General features: G+C 42.5%; 1 protein-coding gene across 2 annotated transcripts in view; it reads right to left on the reverse strand.

Annotated features, from left to right (window-relative positions):
- The window catches only part of FGGY (FGGY carbohydrate kinase domain containing), a gene marked incomplete at both ends in the record, with an annotated part of 393,087 nt that overhangs the window by 95,663 nt on the left and 284,808 nt on the right, over window positions 1-12,616 (reverse strand). Inside the window, one exon of one of the 2 annotated variants that reach the window (XM_084243991.1) lies at window positions 599-673. In XM_084243991.1, coding sequence (XP_084100117.1) covers window positions 599-673 — 75 coding nt within the window. Of the gene's footprint in view, window positions 1-598; window positions 715-12,616 lie in introns of both variants that reach the window. The other variant, XM_084243992.1, reaches the window with a different exon arrangement.

A 12,616-nucleotide genomic window follows, 5' to 3' on the forward strand; every position in this document is an offset into this window, starting at 1 on the left:
TTGTAATCCATTCATGGATCATCTCTAGGGAATATGATCTTTGGTAATGATATTTGAACTTCTAGAATTTTGTTTTCATTTTTGAATTTGAGCTTAGGAGACCCTAACACTTTAGATTTAAATTCTCGCTTTTCTCCCGACCTCACCATCCAAGTCTCTCATTGAAGCAGCTAATGATCTAAAACAAACATGTTTATGTTCTAAGGAAGCTTATATTTAAAAGAATTAAATGAATTCCTTTGCAGTGAACTATAGCACGCATTTTATAATTGTGGACATCCTTTATATGAACTTCATAGTACAAGCATAGATGGCCTCTGCTTGCTTCTATTTAATTGAACTTAGAAAACACATTAGATAAATGACAAGTCTGATGTTTAAAGATTTTAACTCCTTTGCAAAGCTTTCAGCTGTGTGAGGTTACTAGAAGCAGGTGAAGATCTTTGTCAACATTTCCTTCCAGGAAAAACAAGCATCTCTTTTTGGCAGGCACTCTCTTAATTAAGAATCCTGTCACAAAAGCATATATTTCGGGGATGTATGTGGTTTAAAGTTTACTGGTAGTCCTGAGTCTCAAAATGTTATTAAAGAGTCTTACAGAAATGGCTTGCACTGTGGCCAGGTAGAGAATGGCAAGATCATCTAGGTCCTGAGACAGTTTCAATCCCGTAACCTGTAGGGATGAAGAAAAGAAAAGGAGATGGTCAAAAGGAGCTGCCATAGAGATAGTTCCCACGAAACACGTTCAGATGTGTTTCCTTGTTGAAACAAGTTCATATGCAAATCCCCTTTATGTGAGCTGTACGTGAAATGCCTACTAAATTGTTTAGTCTCCAGACCTGGGAAAACTATCCCTTCTTCCACCAAAAGGAAACGCCTTGTCTTGGGTTAAGTAACAACAAAACAAACAATATAGAAAGAGTGTGTTTGCTATTTCATAGCATGGGATTACACAGTCTTCTTTAAAATGGCTTTTATTACAAAAACCCATTTTCTTTGGCTTTCAGAAATCAACACGGAACAGTGACATTCTAGTAAAGGATGATCTTTTGTTTCAAGTCTGTAGGGTCAGGAATGACCACTGAGCAGGTTTTCTGATCCCATGCAGACTGGGTAAAGGAGGAGTCAGAGTCCTCAGTGGCTTTTGCAGGCCTTTTATTGGTATTTACCATGTACATGACAGGTAGGGGGCCTGGGGGGCGTGGGGGGGGGCGGGAGGCTGGCAGGCCTCCCAGCCCCCATTAAGTCTTCACTCTATCTGTGATCTCTGCTTCTACTTCTTTGCTTCTCTCTTGGCTTCTCTTTCGGCTTCTGCTCGGCTTCTATTGGTGTCCCCGTGATGCCACCCTTGAAAGCCCAGTCTCAGCCCAGGTGAATCCCATCTACCTGTGCCCACACCCTACTCCAGGTGCCTGCCATCAGGCCTGCATTCAGGACCGCAAGGATCTATCATCTATCCTGATAGCAGGAGGGCAGAAAAGCCTGACATTTTTCCTTACCCTACAGTATAATGTGGATATGCCATATCTTCTTGATCTAATTGTCACTGCATATTTAGGCTGTTTCCATATCCTAGCTATTGTAAATAATGCTGCTGTGAACATTTGGGAACATATGGATTTTGTGCTGATAGTTTCAAATTCCTTGGATAGACGCCCATGAGTGGGGGATTGCTGGGTTGTACAATATTTCCATTTTAAGTTTTTTAAGCTAAGTTCAGATTGCTTTCCACAATGTTTGCACCACTTTCTATTCACACTAACAGTGTACTAGGGTTCCTTATTCTCTGCATCCTCTTCAACACCTGTCAGATCTTTTTAATATGTACCATTCTCACAGGTGTGAGACGGTATCTTATTGTGGTTTTAACCACATCACTTTTATTGGAAGAGACAATGAACATTTTTTTATATGCCTATTGGATATCTGCATAGTCTCTGTGAATTGTTTGTTCCTATCTGCTATCCATTAATTTTTTTTGTTGTTTTTGATTAGTTTTTTAAATACATATATATATATATATACATCTTGATTGTTATCCTTTATCTGTCATATTTTGTGTGAATATTTTCTCTCATTCAATAGGATGCCCTTTAAATTGTATTTTCTTTTACCATATAGAGGCATTTTAATTTGAGGCAACATATTCATTTTAGTTTCAGTTACCTTGCCACAGGTGTTGGGTCATAAAAAAAAAAAACACTTTATTGTTGATACCACAGAACATATCACCCATGTTTTCTTCTCTATCTTTTATTATTGCAGTTTTTATATCTAAATCTTTAGTCCATTTGGAGTTTACTTTTGTGTTTGGGATTAGCAAGTGACCCAACTTCATTTTTTTATGTATGGCTTTCCAATTTTCCCAGCACCACTTATTAAAGAGACTGTCCTTTTCCTATTTTATGGTAATAGCTGCTTTAGCACAGATTAGGTGCTGGTATGTTCATGGACTTATTTCTGGACTTTCAATTCTATTTCACTGAACCAAGAATCTATTTTATGCTGTAGGGTAAGGTAAAATTATCAGGTTTTTCTGCCCTCCCACCATTAGGATAGATGAGGGAACCCTGTGGTCCTGCATGCATGCCTGATGGCGGGCACCTGAAGTGGGTATACATGGGCTGAGAGACTGAGTTTATAAGGGCGGCATCACGGGGAGGCCAGCAGAAGCCAAGAATGAACAGAAGCCGAGATAAGCTGAGAGAACGCCAGAGAGCCCAGAGTGAAGACCTGCTGGGGGCTGGGAGGACTGCCAGCCTCCCGGCCCCCCAGCACCCCCGCCTGCCATGTGCCTGGTCTATCCCAATAAAAGACCTGCAAAAGCCACTGAGGACTCTGACTCCTCCTTTATCCGGTCTGCTGGATCAGGAAACCTGCTCAGTGGCCCATTCCTGCCGCTACATATGCCTATACCATACTGTTTGAAATCAGGTAATGTGATACCTCCATTTCTCTCTGTAAGGGGTGGACAGGACACAGTGCAGGTTTTCTGATCCCATGCAGACCGGGTAAAGGAGGAGCCAGAGTCCTCAGTAGTTTTGCAGGTTTTTTATTTGGGGCTCACCAGGCATATGGCAGGCAGGGGTGCTGGCTGGGGGGCTGGGAGGCTGGCAGGCCTCCGTGACGCCGCCCTTAAAAAGCACAGTCTCAGCTCAGCTGAATCCCATCTACCTATGCCCACACCCTATTCCAGATGCCCGCCATCAGGCATGCATTCAGGACAAGGATCCATCATCTATCCTGATGGCAGAAGGGCAGAAAAGCCTGATATTTTCTTTACCCTACAGTCCACCCCCTCAGGGTTTTCTGCCATACAGTCTATACATATATATACAATTTTCTAAGCAAACAAACAATGCAGCCATGGTCCACAAAAGCAAATACATCAAATATAACAAAATACAATATAACAAAATACAACAGAACACAAATAAGTCCAGGCAGGGCCCCAACCTAGTGCAAAAGACAATTATTGGTACCAGCAGATGAGCCACCAAATCTGCTGCCAAAGGCACTGCTCATACGAGGGAGGGGAATCACTCACGGCATCTACTGTATCACACCAGGAGCCGTCAGGCTTCCTGGCCTTCTCTGGCTGTAGTCTCAGCTACAAGGCACACACAGCATCCACCCCCAGGATGCACTAGCTCTGGGATTGGCAATTTTATTCTGTTGGGGGTAATCGCCAACCCTCAGGGTTTCTGTCTGCAGTCGCTACAACACTCGGCCTTCACAGCCACCCATGCGATTCGCAGACCCCTGCACTCAAGCCAACCCACTGCACAAGCACATGGGTTGGGGATCAAAACTCTACATGTGGCTTGGGCTGCACCTCAAGCCACGTTCCCCACCCGTCCCCCAAGGACAGGTTCCTCAGCTCCTCACCCTCACTCAAGAATGAGCAGGGCATCACCCACAGGTGATTTTACGAGACTCACAGGTCTTCAGCATACTCAGGCTGCTTACCAGCCACTCAGGGCTTCTCAACTTAGCATCAGTACCAGCTTTTGCCTTCTTAGTTGGCTTTTCTCCTCCACCTGGCTGCTGGGCATGCACAGGCTGCTTTTGGCCATCAAGGCCCACTGGCCACCCCCAGATTCTCAAAAAAAAAAAAAAAACCATAACCTGCCAAGGTCCTCCGCCTTCTGGCAGGATTGTCAGTCCAAGTTTATCAGTCCATGTCCATCAGTTGAAGTCCATTGGCCTCTCCTTGTGTCAGCAACAGCCTGCTGCCTCAGGGGTCATTGGCTGGTCCTTTCCGGTGTCGTTGGCTGGTTCTCTCGGGCGTCTCCTCCATGCGAGGTCTCGTCCCGCAGCTCCTGGACCGAATCCACCTTCTGTGCTGCCATGGCGCCTCCAGCGTCGTCACAGGCAAACACAGTTACCCCTTAGTCCCTCCAGGTCTTCGGAGGGCTCCAATACCCGTCTGCATGGATCCTGCCAACTACGCCAATTGTAAGGGGCGGACAGGACACAGTGCAGGTTTTCAGATCCCATGCAGACCGGGTAAAGGAGGAGCCAGAGTCCTCAGTAGTTTTGCAGGTTTTTTATTTGGGGTTCACCAGGCATATGGCAGGCAGGGGTGCTGGCTGGGGGGCTGGGAGGCTAGCAGGCCTCCCAGCCCCCAGCAAGTCTTCACTCTATCTGGGTTCTGCTGCTTCTCGGCTTCTCTTTCGGCTTCTTGGCTGCTGCTGCTGCTGCTGCTGCTGGCGTCCCCCCGTGACGCCGCCCTTAAAAAGCACAGTCTCAGCTCAGCTGAATCCCATCTACCTATGCCCACACCCTATTCCAGATGCCCGCCATCAGGCATGCATTCAGGACAAGGATCCATCATCTATCCTGATGGCAGAAGGGCAGAAAAGCCTGATATTTTCTTTACCCTACACTCTCCTTTTTTCCTCAGTCCTGCTTTTGCAATTCAAGGCCTTTGTGGTTTCATATAAATTTCAATATTTTTTTGTTCAATTTTCTTGAAAAATATTGTTGGCATTTTGTTGATGAGTTCCTTAAATTTATAACATTTTGGGCAGGATAGCCATTTTGATCATATTAATTCTCTCCATTCATGATATGAGCATGAGATAACCTTCCAGCTCCTTATGTCAATACCTAAGTAATTTTGAGGTATTTAATTATTTTGGAAGCAATTATAAATGGAGTAATTTTCTAAACTTCTTTTGCTACTTGCTTATACATAAAAAGGCCATTTTGTTGTATTAATTGTTTCCAATTCTTTTTGATGGGATCTTTAGAATTTTTTATATATATCATATCATTTGTAAATAGTGATAAGTTCACATATTTTCTGGGTTAGATCCCCTTTATTTTCTGGTTTTGCCTGACAGCTTTGTCCAAAACCTCTAATACTAAGTTAACAGAAGTGTTGACGATAGGCAACCTTGTCTTATACCTGTAAAAATTAAGTTACATAAGTATTTTATTTTCACCATAAGTATTAAGTAAAAGATGATTTTATTCAGAATTCTACTACTGTCAGAATTCAGTGTAACAGAATTCAGGGGGTGTCCTCTGCAAAATAATGTGTCCTATAAAAGTTATACCTACTGGGGGTAATTTAGGATCTATGGCTTGTAAGGGAATCCCATTAAATTCAATTGGAACCACATGATTTCATGGAGTATGTCAATCTCTAAGAGATTCCAGAACTGAACAGGATGCTCGCTTTAGATGCCTTTATGATTTGTTCACAGTTCTACCTTCCTATTTCCCATTCATTAGGATGTTCTCTTGGGACATTTCTAAAGGGTGAAGAACTGCTGGTTTCTTCTAGCCTAATCTCAATTTTTTGGGGGGAGTCAATTCTAGAGTTCACTTTAGATTTTTCACATTACAAAACCAATTCTCATAACATACACATTTAATTATCCATGTGTTTAATCACATTTTAAAAAGATTTATTTATAATACAAGAACTGGGGTATAGGCCAGAGGAGTGGGGGGGGGGTGAGAGGATTCATCAGAGACAGAGTGGGGAGCAAAACAGGCAGATTGACTGAAATAAATTGCTGTGGGGAGCAGCGGTTGAGTCAGGAGAGGTCTGCTGAGCCATGTGGGTAGCTAGCTCCCTGGCTGTGGATCAGAACTCATGCTACAGTGGCTGCAGATGACTTCACAAGTGTGTCTTAACCCCTTGAGCCACCAGGGAGGCCCCCATTTAATCATATTAAATGTAATTAATTTAAGTTTGCATTGTCCCGAGTTCAATGAGGTAGCCACACACAACACATTAAAACAGGGGAGCTAAGTGGTTTTCACAGATCCCTGTCCTTCAACTCTCCAGCTCCATTTAATTACGTTCTCCTGATGCGCCCAACCACCTGAAACAAGTACTGACCCACTGCAGGGCATAGATACCATTCCATTGCTCAAACAAGAAACCTAGGAGCTCGCCCGATTTTTCCCTCCCTCAACAAATTTAATCTGTCTCCAGACCCATGATGGTTAACATAGCTTTTCTTTTCCTGACAAGTAGAACATACCTATTCTTCAAGAGAAACAAAATTATTCTTGGGAAGAAATTCTGAATGGGATTTACCACATATATCATTATATGGAAGGTACTGAGCATCACAGGGTTAAATGAGGGAACAATTCTCCCATAACCATTTCCCTCATTTCCTCACCACCAGCACCAGGGTCATGGAATTGAACTGTGACTCAACCAAAGACATTCTCTAAAGTGTGAAGCTTCTATGATCTGAGGTCCCTGCTTCTTTAACATCTCACCTAAAATATATACATGGAACCACTAGAAAGACAGATGATCATTAAGTCCATTTGATTCTCTCCCAAAGACTGGGGACCTCAGTCCTGACCTGGCATATCTCAAATGGCAATCAGTTCAAGATGGAACATTCTAAAGTGTGCCTGTCATAGAAACACTGGGGAGGCCACAGAGAACCCTTAGGGAGCTATCTTGGCAGGGAGATGGTGACAGTGCTCTAGGAGCACTGGAGAAGGTACAGCTTTGTAATCAGTGAGAGAGATGGGACTGGTCAGATGAGCAGATACGACTGGCTGGAGGCTGAACGTTTCCATCCATAAGAGGAAGTGGGAAGGCAGTATAAGCAGAAGGGCTGAGTTTATAGAAGTGCATGTGCCTACTTTGAACGTCTGGGCAAGACAGTGAAATGTATGGGGAAGCCCCATAGCAGAATTGCATGGTAAGCACATTTTATTTTGGCTGTTGTGCAACAACAAGAACTGTAAGTAAAAACACTAGTATTTAGAGTTGTGTGAAAACTGCAAGTGGTTGCCAAACAGAAGTGAACTGAGATTGATAACCTCAACATTCTAGATAATGGTTATAAAACACCTAAATATTGAGATCTCCCAGCATAGAAGAGAAGTAGAGGTGAATGGAAAGGCAGTGAGCTTTTGAAGTAAGACACAAGAGTTTAAATCTTAACACAATGTTTATTTTGTAAACCATGCATCTCCATTTTCCAATGCTGTAGGGCATCTGTGCAAAGACTAAATATCATTTGCAAAGTCTGTTTTTTTCAGTAAACTTTCCTGAGTCTACAAGAGCTAGACACTTGTGGTACCAACTATATGTGTATGTGTGTGCATTTTCCTTCCTTTTCTCTTGATATTCATTCTTTCTCTTGAATTACATGAAGGGTTCACTCCCATTCATTACTTGGGATACAGCAATAGAATACCTTGTTCAACAAGTTATGGTACCACGAGGGTGCTAACACAGGAGGCTAAAGCCTAGTAGGTATAGATTGGAAAGGAAATTGTGCAGAAGGTATGCTGACCACCAGATCATGATGATAATGTTATAGGGATGAATACCTAGGAGTGTGGAGCAGTGTGCCCCTGATGAGTGCCCAGGGAAAGAACAGTAGGGTACTCACTTGCAAGAACTTCTTGGAGAAGTCTTAGTCCTTATCAACCAAAATGCTTCCATTTATTCTGTGAATATGAAAGACTGTGTTTCTTCCCTTAGACTTCAGTTTAAATCTTAAAACTCCGGCACATCTCTTAACTCTTTCCTGGGATCATAACTAAGCGAATATTTCCAAAGTTCTGACTCCAGTGTTACTGAACCTTTGGTCCTAATGCACAATAAATTGTGGGAATGCTATTCTAAAATTTGATATTGTGAACTGCAGATCATGGACCCTAAAATAACCAAAATTATTAACAAATGTATAGTACTTTAGTTAGCCAAGTTTTTTTTTTTTTTCATCCTATTCGTTAAAGGAGTTATGTGATTATATATGTTGGTTAGAAAAAAAAGGTTTAGATTTCCTCTTTGGAGAAGTTTCTTTTAAGCTCTTCTGCTTATTTTTTGACTGGATTATTTTCTTTGTTTTTGTTGAGTCTCATCAGCTCTTTGAAGATTTTTGTGATCAGTCCTTTATCATTAGTGTTGTGTGCAAAATTTTTCTCCCAGTCGGTGGGGTTTCTCTTTGTTTTGGTTATTGTCTCTTTTGCTGTGCAGAAGCTCTTTAATTTGATATAGTCCCAGCTGTTTATCTTTGCCTTCACTATCACTGCTTTGGGCGATGTGTCTGTAAAGATATCTTGAGGAGCATGTCATGTAGTGTTTCGCCTATATTTTAAATGCAAATGGCCAACAGACATATGAAAAAAATGTTCAACACCACTTTTAATCAGGTAAATGCAAATCAAAACTACAATGAGATACCATCTTACACCAGTGAGAATGGCACATATTAAAAAAACTAGCAACAACAAATGTTGGCGAGGATGTGGAGAAAAAGGAACTCTCCTGCACTGTTGGTGAGAGTGCAAACTGGTCCAACCACTATGGAGAGCTGTGTGGAGATTTCTTGACCTACTAAACATAGAGCTTCCATCTGATCCAGCAATTCCACTCCTAGGTATTTACCCAAAGGACACAGAAACATTAATTCCAAAGGGCACCTGCACCCCTATGTTTATAGCAGCACTATTTACAATAGCAAAGCTATGGAAACAACCCAAATGCTCAAAAATAGATGACTGGATCAAGAAGATGTGGTACATATACACAATGGAATATTACTCAGCAATCAAAAAAGATAAACACATGCAGTTTGCAGCAACATGGATGGAGGTAGAAGGGATCACGCTCAGCGAAATAAGTCAGAAAAAAAAGAAAAATACCGGATGGTCTCACTCATAGCAGGAATTTAGAAAACCTAAATAAGGGACCAGGAAAAGGACTAATTAATATAAAGTAAAAATCAAAATCAACAAGCAACTATAGACCAGAGACACACTATGGGGGGCGGGGAGGGAAGGAGAGAGGAAGGACTAGGGTCAAAATAAGGGGGGGGTGCAATTGTATGGGGAATATAACCAAAATGAAAATGCATATATTGTGCAATAATGAAAAATGATGTAAGAATTATATAAAATAAAAAATTTAAAAAAGAAAAGGGTTTAGAAATGGATTCTCAATGGGTTGTTAAAGATTACAAAAGATAAGAAAACAGGATTGCCGTTCCTGAAACGTCTAAGGTCAACAGAGTTTCCTGGGGTACTCAAGGCTCAGAGAAATCAGTTAAAAGCTTTTCAGAACACAAAGAACAAAAATGCTGTTTTCTCAGTCAATAATGAAGGTGAGCTGATGGGCCAATAACTAGGAAATAGGGAGAATCTGAGAAACATTTATAGGAAACTGCTGGAGAGAGAACAGAGACTGGAGAACAGGTCTGAGATAATCAGCTTGGAAGAGAAAGGGGGACAAATTTTCCCAACAATATTTAGAAGTTTTAGTGTCAGGCAGTCTGGGCTGGGCCTCTGGGGCTGGGAGCCCTGGGGCTAAGATGGACAACTCATGACTGGCAGCTCAGGCTTCCCAGGCCACACGAGAATCCTGCTGGCCATCTTCTAAACATGCTGATATGGGCCACTGCGCAGGGGCTGCAGGCTGGGCATTTGCTGCTGCGGGAAGACCCCATTTGATTCTGCCAGGGACTGGGCAAGGATGAACAGGAGGACCTCACAGAGCTCCCAATCTTAGAGAGCACATGACTGGGACATTTTTGAGCTAGGATGCAAGTACAGGTTTTACTTCAAAACCTGGGCTCTCTTTACTGCTCCACAGGGGGAAAACCATGCAACCATTCAAAATAAAAATAATCACAGAAAAGGGCCTCCCCGGTGGTACAGCGGTTGAGCGCTGGGTTGCGAAGCTGCCCGCGGCCTCTGAGGCGCCGGTTCGATCCCCGGCTGCTCCCCGGCCACCGGAGGGGGGGTCCCACATGGCACGCAGACCTCTCCTGCCGCCCGCCGCTCCCCTCAGCAGTGTGCTTCGGTCCTTCTGCCTGCTCTGCTCCCCGCTCTGGCTCTGGTGAATTCTCTCACCCTCCCGCACTTCTGACTGTACCCAGTGCTTGTATAAACAAACAAACAAACAAACGAACAAATAACACATGCCTCTTAAAGAAAAATCACAGAAAAAAAAATAAAACATGCAACCATGCCCTTTTGGGGTCACCTGTATTTATGTGTGACTATGTCATACTTCTTTACTTTAAAAGTAAGCATTGTGGTTTTCTTTGGTTTTAAAGAACTTAGAACTATCACTGTTAAATGTTTTGATACAGATTGCTGGACCTGGGCGTCTGCTCCTTTCAAACATCTATACATAGACTTTCTTTCTCTTGCCTCCTTCTTCAAGTGAAAGGAAAAACATGTACATCAGTGGCTACCTGGTCGAAGCATTCTATTAAATTGCCCACCCCTTAACTTGCCCTCCTTTTAGCCTAGTGTTGCAAGTCAACGGCATTGCCAGAGGAAAAATGAAACAGCTAGTTCCATGGCAGGGAGCCAACTGTTACCAGAACAAAAGAAAATGATTCTATCAAGCAGAATGGAAAGATTTCTGGGTTATGTCCTGTTCCGACTTAGGAGGGTAGGTACCTCAAGTGAAAGGGTTTAGAATCAGGTCAAATCAGCAGGGACAATTACTTTTGAAATCTGAGTCAGTGAGTGTGAGTAGGAAACTAGAGCTATTACTGAGAAGAGACAGGGTCAGTGCTGAAGTCCAAGGATGGGAGTAAAGGGAAAGATGGAGGCAGGGCAAGAAGGCCGGTGGTCAGAATTGGAGGGTGGGGTAGGGAAGCACAAGGCTGGTGTCGCTCAGTAGTAAGGTGTGCAAGGTGCAGCTGTTGGGACTCCTTTTTCTAGTTCTCGGTGTATTTTTTTTTAAAGTCTAGAGTTAAAAGTTAGGGCAGGTTCATGGCAGTGTACCTCTGAAAAGCCAGGATTGCCGTTTTCATGTAAGCTCTGCAGTCCTCAGTATTGTGACTTTGGACAGGCCACTGTTCATTCTTCACTTGCCAGATGAAGAAGACTGAAATAACTGCGTAACCATAGAGCAGTTGTTTGGTACCTGTCTCAACCTAAGCACTGCTGAAATTAAAAAAAAAAAAAGTCTCCTATCCTCATGTTTTTTTCTGATAAATTTAAACTATATGCTACATCTTATGACAGTTGTGATCTTATTTTCTTCACTAACAATTGTTTTCTACTGCCTTCAATGCAGGTTTTGATTCTTCTGTTGTATTTTTGGTTGCCTTTATCATTTCTTTTTTCTTCTCACTCCACTGCATTTCCATCTGAGCTCACTTTTTTTGCCCCAATAAGTTTCTACACTACTTTATAGAGATGTTCCTTTAAAAAAATTCTACTGAATATGCCAAGGAGTTTTAATCTTTCACTTTGGTTTCAGTAGTAAATAATTTTGCAAGAGGTCTTTCCCTAAGTGTTCAAAATGTTTTTTCTTTTTCTGTGGATACAAAATCTTCTTCCTGTGGGGCGCACTTTATTATTTTCTTGCTCATTCTAACTACTAATCTACATATTCAGCATTTCCCAGCATACAGTACATGTGATTTACTCTTATCACTTGGCTCTGCCACTTCAGATCTACAACTGGTTGCCAATTCCCAGGGTCAACAGTTTTTATTTTGTGTAGTTTTTTTGGCCTGAGATAGACTTTCTAACCCTTGAACAGATGGGTACACATGCTGACTCTCAGGCCTCCTCCATATGTGCAGCCTCTAGGGTCTCCCCATCTCTGCCCCACTCACAGGGCCTCACAGTTCATCCGCGGGCAGATTTCTGCCCAGTTGTCTTCCTGGGTTGGCAGTTTTCTAATGGACTGTATTGAAAGGGAAGATAAGGTGTCAGTTGTGGAGGAGTTCTGGGAAATTGAATTCACTGGCTGCTTCCAAAAATACAAAAACACAACAACAACAACAATCCTTAACTGCCAGCAGCAGAATAGAAAGATGGCAGCCCTGTGTGTAGGCTGAAAGGGATCCTGCATTTCTCAACTCTGGAGCAGAAGGTGGAGTGGTCCAAACTCTAGTAAGGCTCAAGTTTTTACTATGTTCAGAAATCACACATTCTGTTTATCAAACAAGTCACAATAAGACTTTTAGATTCTGGAAAATCTTCCCAGATTCTCTCTGAGAATGTAAATCCAAGTTCTAGTTGAGCGTCATCCTAGTTTTCAAAGTCAGCAGGAGCATGTGCTTTGTTTTGCATCTCCACAGGTATTTTTCAAGTGAAACAGAGAAAGGTGATAACAGGGCTTAGGAGCCAGATGACACTGTACACAGAA

This window comes from Talpa europaea (genome assembly GCF_964194135.1).
Source record: "Talpa europaea genome assembly, chromosome: 9".
Lineage (NCBI taxonomy): Eukaryota > Metazoa > Chordata > Mammalia > Eulipotyphla > Talpidae > Talpa > Talpa europaea.